Source organism: Malaclemys terrapin, chromosome 5 (genome assembly GCF_027887155.1).
Source record: "Malaclemys terrapin pileata isolate rMalTer1 chromosome 5, rMalTer1.hap1, whole genome shotgun sequence".
Classification (NCBI taxonomy): Eukaryota; Metazoa; Chordata; order Testudines; family Emydidae; genus Malaclemys; species Malaclemys terrapin.
The window spans coordinates 118,420,536-118,440,769 of record NC_071509.1 but is presented as its reverse complement, the minus strand read 5'-3'; the positions used below and the strand labels follow the sequence as shown (position 1 = coordinate 118,440,769).

The window sequence follows — 20,234 nt, the reverse complement described above, 5'->3', positions numbered from 1 at the left end:
ACATACCATAAATTTAAGCTAGCTGTCTAAACGCATGGATACTGTATAAAGAAAGATGGCATTTTTAAATCAAACAAATGTAAATCACTGTCATTTTACTGAGTGTGAAGAAGGCCATTAATAGATTTCAATTACAAAATAAGTGTATATTTATTCTCACCAGAACTATAACATTTATAACGGATACAAACTCTTACCAAGAATAGGAAACAATATGTAATCTGGCAGAGATGGTTAGTACAAAAAAGTTTAGCGTTTCGGCAACCATTTACTGTAGTTAGAAAATGATATATGCTTTGCAATTACTTATCAGTGGTGGAATGAATTCTCTAGATAACAAGCGATCACCACTTCTATACACCATAACAGCAGATTGACAACTGAAACAATGCTGCTGTCAAATTTAAGCATCACAAGTTAAAGATTGAAACTAGAAAAGGAAAATCCTGCAGTACTTACAATAAATCCAAATGCAACAGTGGAAAAGAAACCTCCAATGAACCCTTCCCAGGTCTTTTTAGGAGACAGCTAATCACAAAAAGAGAAGGAGTTGATATAATTAACAAAGTATACTTTTGTTGCACAACCACCAGAATTAAACGCTCAGGGCTTGGCTTTCAAAGTATACATGCACTACTGAGTGCAGACATTTCCATGCAAATAACTGTCTATGTGGGCATACGTGTAGGTAAGTGAACAAGCACATCACTGAGTGACTTCTACAGTTAAGGTTGCCCAGCACTGACCCTGTTTTCAGTCGCTTACAATTTTGACAAAAATTAAACCATTTGGGCTGAAATTTTCCATGCCAGAATTTTGCCTCAGGCTGAATTTTTTTTCTTTTTTGGTAAGCTTCAGCTAAAACAGTTCAGCCATTTCCAAGAACAAGATAGGCAGTAAATGCCCTTTCAAGCAAAGAAAGATCAACTGGGAGGACAAAAGAAGGCTTCTCATAAGAACATAAGAAGGCCATACTGGGTCAGACCAAAGGTCCATCTAGCCCAGTATCCTGTCTACCGACAGCGGCCAATGCCAGGTGCCCCAGAGGGAGTGAACCTAACAGATAATAATCAAGTGATCTCTCTCCTGCTGTCCATCACCAGCCTCTGACAAACAGAGGCTAGGGAAACCATTCCTTACCCATCCTTACCCAAGTCATTAATGGACTTAAACCTCCATGAATTTATCTAGTTCTCTTTTAAACCCTGTTATAGTCCTAGCCTTCACAACCTCCTCAGGCAAGGAGTTCCACAGGTTGACTGTGAGCTGTGTGAAGAAGAAGAACTTCCTTTATTTGTTTTAAACCTGCTGCCCATTAATTTCATTTGGAGGCCCCTAGTTCTTATATTATGGGAACAAGTAAATAACTTTTCCTTATTCACTTTCTCCACACCACTCATGATTTTATATACCTCTAGCATATCCCCCCTTCGTCTCCTCTATTCCAAGCTGAAAAGTCCTAGCCTCTTTAATCTCTCCTCATATGGGACCCGTTCCAAACCCCTAATCATTTTAGTTGCCCTTCTCTGAACCTTTTCTAATGCCAGTACATCTTTTTTGAGATGAGGAGACCACATCTGTACACAGTATTCAAGATGTGGGCGTACCATGGATTTATATAAGGGCAATAAGATCTTCTCAGTGTTATTCTCTATCCCTTTTTGAATGATTCCAAACATCCTTTTTGCTTTTTTGACTGATGCTGCACACTGCATGGACATCTTCAGAGGACTATCCACAATGACCCCAAAATCCCTTTTCTAATTAGTTGTACCTCAGGGCAGGTAATCATACATGCTACACTGAGCGCAATAAATAAGATAGCCCCCACTCTGCTGCTGGGCTTCTGCCTGCATTCTCTCCTACAGCTACCTAGGTTAATGATAGGGGGGTTTGTTTAAATCAAACAGTTTTGATCATAGTTTAGTCTAAAGGTTTTAAAGAATGGCAAGTGTACCTTGCCCCCTTCCCATTCCCCTTCCAAACTCCCTCTCGAAACTCCCTATTATAAGCTTTATAAAGCCCTGGCCTTCCTGATAGCCCCGCCCCCTGACTAAGGCTCAGCCAATGAACAGAGGCTTCTAGATTTCAGCCCTTGTTTAGAAGCTCACAGCTTCCAACTGCTGGCCACAGCATACGGTCCTTCAAACAAACACACATAGACAGACAAACACAAGTTCAGCACACAGCAAGTAACCCCCAAACACAAACACACAGACAGCCACTTACCCCAAATGACTGCTATCATGGCTAACTGGAATATGAAGAACTACCTTATCTGCCCTGCACCAGTAGAACAATCACCTGAATCACATGACCAAATGTGTAATTTTAAGTACACAACTCCTCAAGTAGATTGCATCAAGACAGTTACATAAAGCTCTATAGAGATCTAACAGCTCAGCTCCTTAACACAAGGAGAAACCTTTAGGAAGACCGACTAATAAGGTCTTTAATTTTCTAACTATCAGTTCCTTGCTATAAGCCCTAACTGTACAGGTTTAATTATAAAAACCCAAGCTCATGAGAGGGTTGAGCTAAGATTGCTATATGCAAAATATTATATTCAAAAAGCAATGGTTTCATCTAATTAAATCACCACTTCCCTAAAGAAGAGAGTTCCTGTTAACTTAGTTAATGTCACCAAGCACAATTTGGGGAATCTGACTATTGACTGAAAAACAAAACAAAACAAAAAACACTGAAGAATAAAGAACTAGATAACAGCAAAATCTTTTTTTGCAAACGAGAAAAATACCAAAGATTTATTACCAAGAGAAAAAAATGTGTTTATGTTTGTGAAGATCTTGAACAAATCATGCTTGACCCCTTGATTACTCTGCTAAGGAGATATATAGTCTAGGTGTTTTCCCAATTGCTTTTGTTCTCTGCAAATAGAACGCCATCACCTGTCAGACATCAAGACAGTGGAGCCTTTTCTCCTCACCAGAAGCATGATGTTTTGGAAAAGATACCAGTAAGTGGATGATTTGATTTATGTGAAACTCATAAATTACTTAAGGGATGAATTTTGGGTAGCTGCAAAGAGAGACCTTCTCTTTATAAAAAAAGTGGTATGCGGCAGATCTGCCATGAGTGCTCCTAACTTGCTCACCTTTCTGGCTGATGTGATAGTGACTAGGAAGGCAACTTTCATTGAGAGGTGGGACATGAAACAGGTGGCTATTCATTCAAAAGGAAATCTAGTAAGAACTGAAAGGACAACATTAAGATCCAATTGTGGTGTTGGTTTTCTGTTGTTGGATGAATGAAGGTAGTATGGCCCTCAACCTGAGAATGTAAGGCAGTGATTGCTGCGAGATGGACCCTAGCTGATGGATAGGCCCAATGTCTTGAGGGTGAATAGATGTCTAAAACAACAGGAAACCCAATGGTTTTTGGAGATAACTGATGCTGTTGTGACCAAGAGGAGAAACATTTCCATTTGGCCAAATAGTATCTCCTGATACAATCCTTCCTGCTTTGGAAGAGAATGTATTGGACCGCCACCAACATGAGCACTCTACATCCGATGCCCATCCAAATACCAGGCCATGAATAGCAGAGGGCCCAGGTTGGGGTTACTGGTTTCACCATTGTGTTGCATCAGTAGATCTGGAAATGGCTGGATGCTGATGGGAGGAAGGGTTGAGATCTTCAGGAGGTTCAAAAAGCAATACAGTCTCGGCCAGTTGGGCACAACGAAGAGAATCCAAGCCTGCAAATTTTTTTTTTTTTACAGAACTCGTGGTATTAGTGGGATGAGAGGAAAGGCAAATCTGAAAGGTGTAGCTTTTTGAGCCTGGCCCAGAGCTGCTCTGGAGCAGTATGGGGTATTTTTCTTGTTTGCCTGTGAGGCAATGAGGTCCCAAGATGGCACTCCTCACAGGGCGGAGATCTCATTCCGGACAAAATATCTCCCATTTGTGATCTATGGAAAAAAGCCTACATCTGGCCACAATATGGACTACGTTTTAAAAAAGCATAACATCTATAAAGTAAAATGAGTATTCAGTCTGGCAAAATACTAGAGAAATTTTATTCCATAAATAAGTTTTGAATGAACCTTGGAATGTCTGTGTGAAAACCAAGGTTAGATTATTGCAAGTCTGCTATACTAGTAATTCCAGGACAGTTGTATCTACTTATTTACAATACATTTAAAAAAAAAAAAAAAAAAAAGAGTAAAAAATTGTTATGAGACTACCTTAATTAATGGAGTTCTCCCAAAGAAGAATCCAAAAATGTAAGCAGTAATATCATTGCAGATAACACTTGAGATTGGAACCAGAAACCTAAAGAATAAATTAGAAAGATTTCAGGGGGGAAAAACTGACCTAAAACTGAAAGACCATATAGAATATTCATTGTTTAAACCCAAAAATGGTACTATTCTCTTGCTTTATTCAGCAAGCACTGACAACATGTAGTAAGTTTCTAGTTAAGCCAACCTACTTGGTTTTGCAAATTCCAGAAGTTTAGCTACACCTATTTTAGCTTCTATTCAACAAAGCAAGCAAGACCTACCAAAGTATTTAGATATAGACCTTTGACTTGAGTACTGAATTTGCACATGAGCTGGAAGACTTTTGTATCATAACAGATTTGAATATCAGTACTACACGTAACAAAAACAGAAACAAAACAGGAACAGAGTCACAAGATAATGACACGATCACATCAAGCCAAGCAATTTCCTTATTCAAAAAAAAAAAAAAAAAAATCTAAGGACAGCTATAATATATATTTTTTTTTTTTTTAAGGTCTCCTTTCTGTACCTGCAACAATACAATACTTGTAATAGATTATGGCAGATGCTATATACTACATTCTCCAGTGAGTTCTCTCCCTACTTTCTCCTGTAGGTCTATTAGTCTTCCTTTACTCCTTTTGAAAGTTAAAATACACACTGACGCAATAGTGGGCACTTCTGCAGACAGACATAAAACATGACTATTTCAGTAGTAACTGGAACTCACCAACAAAAGCTGTAATAGGCAGAAAAGGAATCAGGCTGAACTTTGACAGAATCAATTATAAGTAATAGGCTTACTTAGAAAAATCATGGAAATGTAGGGCTTCAAGGGACCCCAAGAGGTCATCTGGTCCAGACTCCTGCACTGAGGCAGAACCAAGTATACCTAGATCATCTCTAAGAGGCGTCTGTCTAGCCGGTTCTTGAAAACCTCCAATAATGGGGATTTCACAACCTCCCTTAGAAGCATTAGAATAAGCTTTCTAGGGAGGCTGTGGAATATCCCAAAACACTGGTTCATACAAGAAGTTTTAAAACTTGTTAAGGGATTTGTTAAGCAAGTGCACTCAAATTTGGGGTTTTTTTGTTGTGTTTTTTTCCAACTGCATCTTTCATCTGTAATCAATCCCACAATTTACTGCAGTTTTGTGTGTACTGTGAAAGTAAAAAGCAATTCATGCAAGGCAGTGCACTTTGAAGACCACAGATGAGCTCCTGCGTGCTTGCTTAGTCTTTCACAACTGAAGATGTAGCCCAAAATTCAATCTGTTTCAGCAGAGTGAAAGGATATTCCCTACCTTTAGTAAGCAATTTAGTTTGCAGTAGTAAAGTTTAATTACACCATTGTAGTTTAACACCAGCCCAGAAGTGAGTAGGGGTTTATTTGATCCTCAGATGGCCCAACCAGTTTCACATAAAATTTAAATAGAAAATAGAAGTATTTTGACTCTTGATAATTGGAACTATTTATATATGAAATTAAGTATTTAAAAAAAGAAGAACTGATATTGTCTGATAAAACACAAAAGCATAATTTACTATAAAGCTTGACTTGTTCACATGACCACTGTGTACCAAAAAATGGAAATACATTTTGGTTATTTTAGCTCAACTTCATGTACAACAAAACAAAGTCTGACAAGTAATACAAGATGAGCTTGTTTGTGTACTAAAGTTATTCTTGCCGGACACTTAACAATTTAGTATTTTTACTGAAAATCATTCTGGCACAATTGTCAAAGAAGACTGGGAATAAAGGATTGCTTTAGGAGGGTTTTCTATACATTATTTGGATCAAGACTTTCAAAATTTGGTGCCTGAAGTTAGGCTCCTAGATAAATGTCCTATTGACAGTAGTGCTAAGCAACCAGCAGCTCCCAGTTAGTTCAATGAGAGCTGCTGGGTACTCATAATTTTGAAACTCCGAACACATTTACTTTAGCTCTCAGTTCATCAAGGTTCTTAAACATGTGTCTAACATGCAAATAATACCATCTCTAGTCAACAAATTATTTAAGCATGTGCTTAACTTTAAAGACAAGTCCCAATGACTTCACTAGGACTTGAGCATACGCTTAAGTGCTTTGCTGAATAGGGATGGGCAGGGCCGGTGCTACCATTAAGGCAAAGTAGGCGGTTGCCTAGCGCGCCAAGATTTGGGGGCGCCAAAAAGCGGTGCCCCCAATTTTTTTTTTTCTTTTTTTTTTTTTTTTTTTTTAAACACCGCATTCCTGGGCTGGGCTGCTGGCGGCACGCTGACATGTGCGGCCCAGACACCCTCTCACAACGCAGCAGCCGCTCCACTTCTCCTGCCTCCCAGGCTTGCGGCGCCAATCAGCTGTTTGGGAAGGGAGGAGAATTCGAGTGGGGGCGGCATGCTCGGGGAGGAGGCGGAGCTGATGTGAGCTGGGGTGGGGAGCTGCCGCACGGCTCCCCGGGCTGGAGGGGGGGGTGGAGGGCGCAAGGTGGAAGTTTCGTGCCCTAGGCCCTGGGGATGGGATTACTCGTGTGCTTAAATATCTTGCTGATGTGGAGCCATAGGCACCAAAATGTGGATTAAGGACCCTACATTAGGATATTCGTTTTTAAAGAAATCTTTACCTGGGACTCTAACAGACATTTTTCTCTGGGCCAAGATTTTGCGCAACGTTACACGAGTGTAAAACCAGAGTAAACCTATTAATTTCACTGGAGTTACTCCTGGACTTACAGTGTTAGAGGCCCTCAGATTTGCAAGAAAAATGTAGCATACAGAAGAGTCCATCCCTCTACTAATTTCTGATATTTTAAAATGTTATAAAAAGTAGTCCTTACTAAACTTCTGCCAACAAAATTGGAAAATGGACTAACTTCTACTAGCAGGTCGATGAAGACATCTAATAGTGCTTTTACAAGACTTAAGTTACACAAACTGAAATACATACATATGCAATAAAATTACAAGTCTGCTTATTACAGTTCCCTTACCAGATCATGCCTTCAAACAGATTTTGGATGACAAGATGAGACTGAGTTACAGTGATCAGCAAAGTGACATGAGTCCATGCGAACTGTTAACAGTGCAACAACATAATTAGTGAAAACACAGATCAATACACATAGTTAAAGACCGAATTTCAGCTAAAGAAGCTGCACAGGAGCTCAAAGGAAAGACCAGGCTGAGTGACAATGCAAGAGATGTATGCACACAATGTATAACAATTTAAATTAATTTCTGAAACACAGCAATCACAATCATGGAAAGCCTCTTGAAATTTATCTACAACATGCACCTAGAATTTTGCATCCTGTAGTTTAAACACTTGATTTATGGAAACATAAAATGGCCATACTTGGTCAGACCAATGGTCCATCTAGCCCAGTATCCTGTCTTCCAGCAGTGGCCAATGCCAGATGCTTCAGAGGGAGCAAACATGGCAATTATTAAGTGATTCATCCCCTTATGTCCAATCCCAGCATCCGGCAGTCAGAGGTTTAGGGGCACCCAGAGCATGGGGTTGTGTCCCTGATCATCTTGGCTAATAGCCATTGATGGACTGGTCCTCCATGAACTGATCTAATTCTTTTTTGAACCTAAACTTTTGGCCTTCACAACATCCCCTGGCAATGAGTTCCACAGGTTAACTGTGCATTGTGTGAAGTACTTCCTTTTGTTTGTTTTAACCCTGCTACCTATTAATTTCATTGGGTGACTCCTCGTTTTTGTATTACGTGAAAGGGTAAATAACACTTCCCTATTCACTTTCTCCACACCAGTTATAATTTTATAGACCTCAATCCCAACCGCCACTTAGCTGTCTCTCTTCTAGATTGAATCGTCCCAGACTTTTTAAATCTATCCTTGTATGGAAGCTGTTCCACATCCCTAACCATTTTTGCTGCCTTTCTCTGTACCTTTTCCAATTCCAATATATCTTTTTTGAAATGGGGCAACTAGAACTGCACGCAGTATTCAAGGTGTAGGCATACCACAGATTTATACAGTGGCATTATGGTATTTCCTATTTCATTATCTATCACCTTCCTAACGGTTCCTAGCATTATATTAGCTTTTTGATCACCACTGCACACTGAATAATGTCTTCAGAGAACTATCCACAAATGACTCAAAAATCTCATTCTTGAGTGGTAAAGGTAATATAGAACCCATCATTTTATATGTATAGTTATAATTATTTTTCCCTATGTGCGCTACTTTGCATTTATCAGCACTACATTTCACCATCCATTTTGTTGTGCACTCACCCAGTTTTATGAGATCCCTCTCTAACTCTCTGCAGTCAACTCTGGACTTAACTATCTTGAGTAATTTTGTACCGTCTGCAAACTTTGCCAGCTCATTGTTCACCCCTTTTTCCAGATCATTTATGAATATGTTGAACAGCACTAGCTCCAGTAAAGATCCTTTGGGAATCCCACTATTTAACACTCTCCATTATGAAAACTCATCATTTATTCTGACCCTTTGTTTCCTATCTTTTAACCAATTACTGATCCATGAGAGGCCCTTCCCTCTTATCCCATGACTGCTTACTATGCTTTAGAACCTTTGGTGAGGGACCTTGTCAAAGGCTTTCTGAAAGTCTAAGTACATTATATCAACTGAATCACCCTTGCCCACATGCTTGTTGACACCCTCAAAGAATTCTGGTAGATTGTGAAGCATGATTTCCCTTTATAAAAACCATGTTGACTCTTCCTCACCATATTGTCTTTATCGTGCGTGTGATAATTCTGTTCTTTACTATCGTTTCAACCAATCGGCCTGGTAACTAAAGTTTAATTGCCAGGACGGTCTCTTTTTTAAAAATCAGCATTACATGAACTACCCTCCAGTCATCTGATACGGGGCTGATTTAAGCAATAGAGTATATTCCACAATTAGTAGCTTTGCAATTTCATATTTGAGTTCCTTCGTAACTCTTCAGTGAATACATCTGGTCCTGGTGATTTATTACTGTTTAATCTAGCAATTTCTTCCACAACCTCCTCTACTGACACCTTAGTCTGGGACAGTTCCTCAAGATCTGTCACCCAAAAAGAAAGGCTTAGGTATGGGAATCTCCCTCATATCCTCTGTAGTGAACACCAATACAAATATTTCATTTAGTTTCTCTGCAATGGCCTTGTCTTCCTTGAGTACTCCTTTAGCACCTTAATTGTCCAGTGGCTCCACTGATTGTTTGACAGGCTTCCGGCTTCTGATTTACTTTAAAAAAAAGTGTCGTCAGTTTTTGTGTCTTTTGCTAGTTGCTCTTCAAATTCTTTTTTGGTCTGCCTAATTATACTTTTACCTTTGACTTTCCAGAGTTTATGCACCTTTCCATTTTCTTCACTAGGATTTCACTTCCAGTTTTTAAAGAATGCCTTTTTGCCTCTAACCGCTTCATTTACTCAGTTGTTTACCCATGGTGGCATTTTTTGGTTTTAATTGGAGTATTTAGTTTGAGCCTTAATATGGTGTTTTAAAATAACTTCCATGCAGTTTGCAGGCATTTCACTCTTCTCGCTGTTCTTTTTAATTTCCATTTAACTAGCTTCCTCATTTTTGTGTAGTTCCCTTATTTGAAGTTAAATGCTACTGTGGTGGGTTTCTTTGACATTTTATCCCCCTACAAGGATGTTAAATTTAATTATATTGTGGTTACTATTACTGAGTGGCTCAGTTATATTCATCTCTTGGACCAGATACTGCATTCCATGTAGGATTAACTCAAGAATTGCCTCGCCTCTTGTAGGTTCCAGGACTGACTATTCCAGGAAGCAGTCATTTAATGTGTCTACAAATTTTATTTCTGCATTCCCTTCCAAGGTGACAATAGAAGGACAGTTGAAATAGCCCATTATTATTGTATATTCTGTCTTTGTAAGCCTCTTTAATCTCCTTGGGCACTTCACAGTCACCATCACCATCCTGGCCAGGTGGTTGGTAATATATTCCTACTCCTATACTCTTATTATTCAAGCATGGAATTTCTACCCAGAGAAATTCTATGGATCTACTTAATGTACTGTCCGGACTATGGTTGTGGGACTTTTCTTATGATTTATTGATACAGGACTTTTGTAATTAACCTTAAAGGGTTACATATACTTAAGGACTATTTTTGGGGTCTCTGAAGGGAAAACTGAGGCATCCATGCCTGTCATACCATGGCCTGGCACTGGAGGGCACCCAGGTGAGGCTGCCCTATGACATGCACTTAGGAGAATTTGAAAGTTGAGAGCAATCATCTCATACAGCACGGTTTATAGCAATGCCTAAGTATGAAAAATGTCCACATTTCTATTTGCAACTAGATACACTTATTTTAACGTGAATGAAACAAAGAATATGATACTGTGATATTCTGTATATACATATAATAGACAATTAAGGATTACAACATTATAATGGCAATGAAGAGTTAGTGCAGTGGTTCTCAAACTTTTGCATTGCTGACCCCTTTCACACAGCAAGCCTCTGAATGCAATCCCCCCTTACACAATTAAAAACACATTTTTTATGTTTAAACACTATTATAAATGCTGGAGGAGGAGTAGTATTTAGGGGTGGAGGATAACAGCTGGTGACCCCCTCCCCTGTAATAACCTCACGACACCCAGTTTGAGAAGCCCTGAGTTAGAGGAAGTATCATGTTACATAGATATGGAAATCTCATGACAAACTGTCAGCCCTCTTATTACAGACTACTGAAACTAAGTTTCTAAAGCTAGGACTAGTAAGAATGAGAAATGTGTTACTTTTTAGAGTAGAATGTCATTTTGTTAAGCACACTAATTCATCTCCACTAGTATATTATATTAGCATGTATTTTGTAGCATCAGTACACATGCTCCTACCACACAGATTTCAAGACAAGTTTACCAAAAGCAGCTGCTTTAAAGTTTTATTTATTGAAAAGGCCAGGGCTGACCAATTAAGCCTTTTTAATGTTATGCACTCTAGACACCTAGGACTAACAGGCTATTCAACTTTTAAAAACAGGTATTTTTGTGGGGATTTTCTTCAGCTTCCCCTACCAGATGCTATTTCCTATTCTCCTGTGACAGCAACCATGGTACCTCCTTAAAGGGCTCAACATTCAATGTTTTTTTCGTGAGAAAGAGCAAGCAAGCGTGTGTTTTGGGGTGAGTGATGGTGGGATCTTTCAAAGTGACTGGAAGCTTTGGAAAATATAATCTGTGGGTGTGATAGTCATCTAAATTACAGCACGCAAGTAACATCACACCCAAGAACTATGATCTCTCCCCCCTTTGGTATCCAGTAAAAATTTTATTACTCTCTTGTTGTGTTATCAGAATACAGCCCAAGAGCAAATATTCCCCTCTCTAATTAAGATTGCTCCTTCCCACAGACAAATGCTACACTCCTCTTTCCAGACATGTCCAATTCCATTCTAGTCAGGTTCTTAAACACCAGAGCATCTGAACACTTTCCAGAGGGGCATAAGTGATATGACTATCATGTTGCTCTTTCTTCCTTCCTCTTCCTAGGGGAAAGTAGTGTGAAATTATATGTATTCTTGAAGGAGTGCACTTTGCACTTAGAATGAAAAGCGGTGAGGTTTGTGATGGTTCTTTGATCAGGTGGGAATTTATTCCCCATTCTGGGATCGTCCCCAGAGAAAGCTCTGTTTCCTGTACCGATGACCTTTACCCTTGCAGAAGACGTTCTATTGTGCTGGAGGACCAGAGTTGCTGACTGCAGTCCAGGAACTTTTTGTAATTGTTTAGGGAGTCTGGACCCAAAACACTGAGTACCTTGAAGATAAGGACAGGCTTTTATAAAGGCTATTTCTAAGCTTCCCTGTCTGACAGAGATGGAATTAAACCATTCTTGAAAATAATCTAAACAGCTCTGTGGGGATTGTTTGATTTTGGTTTTAAAACCAGCCTTTTGGATATTGCTTATTGTGTGGAAGTCTCAGATACTCAGTGATGGAAATAAAAACATAGGTTCAATTTATTTTTTTTTAAGTGATTGACAATCTAGTCTGGCAGAGCATACTCCCAGCTCGCCTTTAATTGTCACAATAACCATCTTCCAGCCAACGTATTGAGCTAAGCTTCCTCCATAGCACCACTACCCTTTGACTAGACCAGAGGCACACAGAGAGGCTTCTGGAGTTGCATGAATTGCCTTCCATTATAATCCAAGTATCTCGCAGCCTTAGGAGCCAAGGATAAAAGTGTACTACTTCCATGTTTTAATTAGTAACCCATTTTTAACTTTAAAAATCTGTCACTGAAAGGGAATAAATCAAACTTCATATCAACAATTCACCACAAATTACAGCCTTGTATTCACTGAGGCCATATGTTGCAATACAATATTAAGTTAGAGAGATGGAAAGGTCCTTAACTCAAACCCCGCCCCAAATATAGTTGCTCCAAACAATTATTCTGAGTATACTAGCCAAAGTTTTGTTTTTAAATATTTCTAACTTTCATGCAATACTACAAGACAGACATTTTAACATTGCTGATGATTTCTATGACAAAGTGAGTGACTATAAAGAAGTGGTTAATACACACCATGTAGAACTGCAGACGATAATGTCTCTTCACTAAGCTCAGTACAAACATGCAGAAACCTGTACAACAACAAAAAAACAAAAAAAATTGCATATTGTGCAATCTTATATTCTAATTACACTGGATAAACAGAACCTTGATATACAACAATTAGTTTACGGTGAAGAGGCTTATTCTTCCATCAGGCTTTTAGCTTAAAGGATTTCTGTATATCCAGTAAATGATATACTGAGATTTAATTTCATTGGCATAAAAATATTAATTATTTCATGTCTACTTTGTTACTTTCAATTATCAGCAAAAAAGAGTCACCATATACATTAATTTTACACTACCTTTAAAATCAACTCCTCCAAAACAAGTGACAGCTATCTTATTCTGATGTTCGCTTCATTAGCGCTAATTTAAAGAAGAATGCCAGGTCTGAGGTCCCTTGCCCAAGAGACAGTGTTATATTTGTTTGAAACAAATAGAAATAGTATTTTGTTTATTTATAGCATAGCCCGACCACCAACCCATGGCCAAGGGATGTGGAGAACAGGAATTTGGCTTGATGGTCAGGGGAACAATATCCCTCTGGTCCTGGCTGGTATGAGAAATGGCAGTACCTCTTCCTCCCACCGTGACAGCCTTGTGCATGACCTGAGTTTGGGCAGAGCTCAGGGGCCCTTAGTTCCCCACAAAGATACTTTAGTGGTCCCCATACAGCTCACATCTTGAGGATATTAAAGAAATTAAGGAGTCATGGATGAAAATCATGATCCATAATTGTTCTGTCTCTTAGACAAACTACTCAGTAACAGTGGGTCAATTTTCAACCTGGAAAACGGTTAAACCGTGAGGTGCCACAAGGTTCTATATTACGTCCAAGATTGCTTAATGTGTTTTTATGAAATATATGAAACACAAGAGGAACAGTAAAATGGCAAAATAGGTAGATGACAAAATAAATTCAGGTGAAAGGCGACTGTGGTGCTTCAGAAAAAGCAAACAGATTAATGGGCAACACAATGCCAGATAAAATTCAGTGTTGACAAATGCAAGGTAATTAATATATATATATATATATAAAGTAATAATCTGAACTACTCATACACCTTACTTCAAATAACTACTCAGAAATGGTTCTTCCTGTGGGTAGGTTATTCCATACTTGCCCACTTCGGGGTTTCTTGCATGTTTTTCAGACAAATCTGGTATTAGCCCCTGTTGGAGTCAGGTTACTGGACTAGGTGGATCACTAGCCTGGTCCATTACTGTAATTTCTATGCTCTTAACTGAGAGCAAAATTAGAAGACAAAGGCTTTCCACAAGCAACTTTGCAACTGGAAAATTCTGTTGATATGTAAGTCAAAACAGAACCCTGCCTTCGCAGCCAGTATTAGGTGTTCTAGAAGTGTTCTCAACCAAGGCCTGGTCCCCACTAACCCCCCCCACTTCGGACTAAGGTACGCAAATTCAGCTACGTTAATAACGTAGCTGAATTTGAAGTACCTTAGTCCGAACTTACCGCGGGTCCAGACGCGGCAGGGAGGCTCCCCCGTCGATGCCGCATACTCCTCTCGCCGAGCTGGAGTACCGGCATCGACGGCGAGCACTTCCGGGATCGATCCATCGTGTCTAAACCAGACACGATAAATCGATCCCAGAACATCGATTGCCTGCCGCCGGACCCTCCGGTAAGTGAAGACGTACCCCAATTTATGTTCTTAAAGAGCCATAACACACACTCCCTTCAGACTGTTTCAACTATCACTATGCCCTCACAGTATTTAGAAACATCACCCTTGACTTGGCTAGCCAAACAGGAAAAAGTACAAAGCATGTAATCGGACACCTCCAGCAGTAATAATAGATGTTCATTCATGAGAAGCCTTATTCCCTCTCCCCCGCAATCTTCTGCTTTCTAAGCAACCCCCTTTTAGTCAGCAACCACCACCTGAAATCTGATGGAATGCAAAGCTTTATGTTCAATTTTTCATTGGCAAAACAAATACAGACACCTGGTTTCCTTTAACAAGGGGGAGAGAAAGTAATGGAATGTGAGGAAAGCTACAGGAAAGTAAATGAACTTTTGAAGTGCAAACAAATATGTAAAAATGTGAACACCACCACTGAATAAGAATACATTAACCATTGATGGAATTGGGAATGGTTTCCCCAAAAACTCACCTGTCAAGTAGAGTGTAAAAGATATAAACCTATGGTAGCGAATTAGGAATTGAAGTTGCTCTCTTCTCTGAACAAACGTAGCGAAGTAATCTGCCACTGTCTCTCCATAGAAAAAATAGTTCACACACAACAAAAAGTACCTATAACATATACAACAGATACTGGTTATTCTTTCTGGACTATTAAAATCTCTCTCCTGTACTGTTAGATTCTTTCAACAAAAGAAAAATCAAAAAGTACAAACTGAGGCAAAAAAAACAGATGCTAATGGGCAAATTAAATGCAAACAAAATTTCAATACTTCCACTGATTGAAATTCTTGCTTGTTACTTACCAGCTTAAGGTTCTAAACCATGGTAATTCATAGGAATGATAGACTCTGTAGCCTATAGTAATGATTTCATGGAAACACTTTACTTGAATGCTCAAGACCTGAAATTAAGATAGAAAGAATTATTATCTAAGTGCACAGTTCTCTAAAGGCACTCAGTATCTACAAGATGTAAATATAGGATATGAGAATACTAATTAAAAAAGCATTCCAATGGCTCACTACATGTCACACCTTCCGTAGATGTTTCAAAATAGGGTTTCCCCCCTCACCCCCCCATGACCTATCTGGGCAGCTAGAGACATTTATTTAGGGTCAAATTCAAAAGAACTAATGGGTACAATTATTACCCCATTTCAATTGTTCAAAATGATGTATCAGACTATTATGTCTCAAGGTTGGAAAAGCTATATTTACCAATTTTTTCTAATGAATAATTTTTGTATCATATCGGGGGGAGGGATAGCTTAGTGATTTGAGCATTGACCTGCTAAACCCAGGGTTGTAAGTTCAATCCTTGAGGGGACAACTTAGCCATCTGGGGCAAAAATCAGTACTTGGTCCTGCTAGTGAAGGCAGAGGGCTGGACTCGATGACCTTTCAAGGTCCCTTCCAGTTCTAGGAGATAGGATATCTCCATTATTTATTTAGTTATTTATGTATTTTATTTTATTTAAAAAACTGAAACACATATATACTGTTAAAGACTGTAGATAATTTGAAAGTTGAATATTTACATAGGGAAGTTGTCATTTGAACTATTAAATATCACTTTTAAACATTTGCCTGTAAGAGTACATAAGGCTCCTGCAACCAGACCCATTTTTACTATCAGGTAAATTAAAGAGGATTTTCAACAGATCACAGATAATTGCACTGTGTTAAAAATGCCATAAACTGCTGGAACATTGTCTATACTTGGGATACAGTGGTGCCAACACCCGGGTTAATTTCTTCAAAAGTCCATAGTATAGGATTTCAAGTGCATGCATCTCCAGGCTCTGTTACACATTCCAAAAAAAACAACACATTCCTCATGGACCCCCCCAAAAAAACTAATAGATAGCCACTGAGCATTACTTGTTTTCTTCCACTGTAAAGTAGAAAATTTCTTCTGACCAAAAACATTACAATATTTGGATTCATTACTGATATACATGGAACTTTTATTTTTTATTTTCCAGGCTTACTAAAAGATGTAAAAGAAAACTGCAGCTTTGGTGGCGAGAGGAGGGGGTTTTGAAAGACATTTTCCAAAGAGTTTTGTGGCATGACTGCTCAACCTAAATTGAGTTTGATAAGACAGAAAAGAAGCACTCAGTGTCTACTGCTTTATTGCAAAGTTGTATAGGACACTGATACAACTTTGAGTAAGACTAGGCATGTTTCAAAGCTAGAGTAAAATGTATTTGTTTATATTAGGGGTGACTATCATAACAGGCACACAGGCATGCCATGCCTATATAAAGAACTCTCTCAGGAGGCCCCACACCTGATGCTTCAAAAGAAAGTGAAAACCCATCACACACCTAACCAATTGTACAATGCTGTACAAAGAGGAAAAAAAAATGCCATGAGGGACAACTCTATGACCTGCATCAATAGATAATGGGTGAGTGTGTAGAGAAACAAAAAGGTTCATCAGTACACGGAGCAAAGTTTTACCTGAATGATAATGGAGAAGAGAAAGATATTGGAAGTAAGAGATCAGTGAAAACACTAACTTAATCACCTTGTCTTAAAAACTGATCCAATGCCTTCTGCATTTTATAAAGTTTGGCAACTAACAGTTGTTAGAAAAAAGTTACTAACACAAGAAAAGCAAGCTTCCAAGTAAAATGATATTCAGACACACTGAAAACCAGTTAGGGTTGCTAAGGGACAATAATTAAAAAAACAACAACCCCAAACCCAAAATACAATGTAAAACTATATATCTGCATACATCAAAATCTCACCCACCTCCTCAGAAAGACTCTCAAATACATATTGTACATTCTCCTAGTGTGTCAACCCTACTCAGCCACAGTTACCTACGTGACTTCCCAAGTAAATCTCTGATTTTTCAATAGAAGCTGAGGCAAGCCAACTCTGAGCCTGAAAATCCCACATGTTGATCTAAAGTAGTTCATTATGAAGAATGTTTCAGACACTCTCAACATACAAATCCTTTAGAACTTTAAGTAATCATGGTATGAAAAAGAAATTTCTACATGCAAATAACTGAAATTGCACTGAGATATCAAAGCTTCCTTCAGTTTCTAAAGATACTTACTTGACACATGCCAACAGTCTGGCTCATTGGTGTCCTTAGCAGACCTTCAGTAGCTGTACCACATATAAAAGTTTGAGACTGCTATTGCCTGCAAGCTAATGGGTCTGTTCCTTTAGCTCAAGCTGTAGGGGCCCATGCTTTTAGACCCCAATGTACTGGGTTAAAGATGACCCATGGACATTGTTACATGTTTCCTGAAGAATAGTTGACAAAACTTAACCTTACAATAAGGCAGCTTTGAGAGGAGGACTAAACTGGGGGCACAGTTCTCAACAGATAAGACTTAAAATCTCAAGAAATGGAGAGATACCACTTGCTGGTGAATCAGACCTTGATTTCAGGTAGCATCTTTGAATATCTAACCTTTCATACACAGCTGTCAAGGTCCTCTCCAAACTACTAACAACTGTTTATAAGTGACAGTGATATTGTCCAGATGCACTTACAGCAGCTCTTGCAGCCATAGTAGAATATTTCAGGGATGTCTGACATAAAGTAAATGAAAGGGAGTGGTGGGCAGAAGACACTCTAAGGTGAAAGAGAATGTAAAATCTATTCTAAAAATATATTATGCACAACAATTAAAAAGATGCTGGATGCCTACAAGAGAAAAGAAGGACAGGAAGAAATATAATATGAATGGTTAAAACAGAGCAACAGACTGAGGGCATGATACAATGGGAGATGAGAAAAACATTATCAGTTGGATTCTCTCTCAGCTGAGCCAAGTCCAAACTTGGTGCAGTTGAGGAGAGCGAAGAGGAAAGGTGATTTTAATCCACCTTCTCACTTCTCTGACCTGGGGCCAAAATGTCTCCCGGCATAATTTAGAACAAACTAGGGGAGCTGCGTTAGACAATGCCAGCCACAGCCACCCACTGAAACTACTGTAACAGTCCAGGATCCGCACTTTGCCATCAGCACATCCCTTACAAAGCGTAGAAAGGGTAATCACAAATGCAACTTTTAGAATGGCTAGTATGACTATTTGCACTGCTAAGGAAGCAAAAACTCAGCCTTAATTCAGGTCAAGAATATAGCTCTCTACAAAAAATTATTTCAAAAACTGCATGAATATACAATCCATTGATTATACCCATTGTATATATTCTATAAGGAGAAAAAAATGTGTTAGTGCAGGTATAAGGTTAAAACTCGGAGAAGTCAGAAATACCTAATTTAGGTTGAAGGCTCATCCTTAATCCTACCTGTTTGCACACAACTTAAAATATGCTCTGCATATGGAGCAATGGCAGTCACACCATAAATAAAGTTGCAAGTGAGTTTGTTATAATCCTGATATTGATCTCCCTATAACCTAAAGTATGTTACGTCTGAGGCAACAGTGAACTTTTTCTAGAAAATCTGAAGTGAATTGAACCAACAGTTTATTAATTATGACTCCCTAAAAAGAGATGTTAAACATATTTCCCCAAATCTAATTATTTTAGCACTTCACAGAAAAAAAATGAACCAGATAAATACTTTTTTGAACTATCCTAGCTGAGACAGTGTCAAGGAACAAAAATCAGTTCATTAAAGTCAGATTTCAAAGTTAATGTTTTCTTTAGGGTTGTCAGCTCTGGCAAGCTTAGTATAGGACATCCAATGACTGCTGAAAGTCAGGCCACTATGTATGGAAAGATGGGAAATCAAATCATGTCAAAGGAGGGCTGAGAATGATCTATAAATTTTAGAAGTGGAAATTTACTGTAATAGTTTCAGTCCCATTTTCAAGGATCTCTACAGCAAAAAGGATAAATAAAAGAAGTCTTGAAATGTACAGTACATAAAAGTACCAACAAAGCCAGCAGCCCCTAAAAGCCATGTGTGAATGTTAATTCTGTACCTTTCACAAGTACTAATTCACTTAAATACAAGGTAAATTGCTCACCAATTTAAAAGTTCTATATAATTTGCCTTCATATTCATTCCTGACACAGGAAAATGTGTTTAGAAAAAACTTACAAGAAGCATCAGCATAAATGATCCAAGATATATGATCAGGAAAAATAACGATATCATAGCTAATGTTAAAATTCCACGAATCCACCAGTTTTTCCATCTACAAAGAAAACATATTAGGACAATTAAAGAAAACAGTACAGTTAACAGTCTCTCCATAGTAATAGATACTATTTATAGTATTTCATTTAGTAACTGAACATTTAACAAGGCAATTTACAAATTGTGGCAACATGGGTAGCATGCTTATTGCTACAAGCTTTGAAGTGGTGCAGCATATGCTCCTCTTCGCAGAAGCCAGCTCTTGTTGGGTGATGTAGAAGGAACCCGAGGTAATAACCCTGTCCCTTTTGTGGAGTGGCTAGCACCACACACAGATGCACTAGTAGGGAGCAACCTTGTGCTCATCTGAGCACTAGGACTGCAATATCAGCCCTGACATATATGCATGTGGGAGGAGATGGGATAGGCTATTTCTACCCTTCTCCTATTGCACATCCATACTGGATCTGGCCACAATCTGGTCCATAAGGGGAAAGCTGCTGTTAGCATATAAACATTTTTCTCCAAACCTAAGATTATTTTCTTAAAGGGGATTCAAACGGACTGGTCTAAGAAAAAAAAAAATCAAGATTGCTTTTCATACAATTGTTCAGCAACTGGATTTAAAAACTACCATATATACTCGTTCAGTAGCC

At 38.7% G+C, this 20,234-nt stretch overlaps 1 protein-coding gene across 1 annotated transcript in view; it reads right to left on the bottom strand.

Moving 5' to 3' along the window:
* Positions 1 to 20,234, bottom strand: part of CDS1 (CDP-diacylglycerol synthase 1) — a 54,100-nt gene that overhangs the window by 10,379 nt on the left and 23,487 nt on the right. Inside the window, exons 3-9 of the mRNA XM_054031003.1 lie at positions 19,540 to 19,636; positions 15,300 to 15,397; positions 14,966 to 15,105; positions 12,794 to 12,852; positions 7,223 to 7,305; positions 4,208 to 4,295; positions 460 to 528 (exon numbers count right to left, since the gene is read on the bottom strand). Of these exons, the coding sequence (XP_053886978.1) occupies positions 460 to 528; positions 4,208 to 4,295; positions 7,223 to 7,305; positions 12,794 to 12,852; positions 14,966 to 15,105; positions 15,300 to 15,397; positions 19,540 to 19,636 (634 nt within the window). The remainder of the gene's footprint in view (positions 1 to 459; positions 529 to 4,207; positions 4,296 to 7,222; positions 7,306 to 12,793; positions 12,853 to 14,965; positions 15,106 to 15,299; positions 15,398 to 19,539; positions 19,637 to 20,234) is intronic.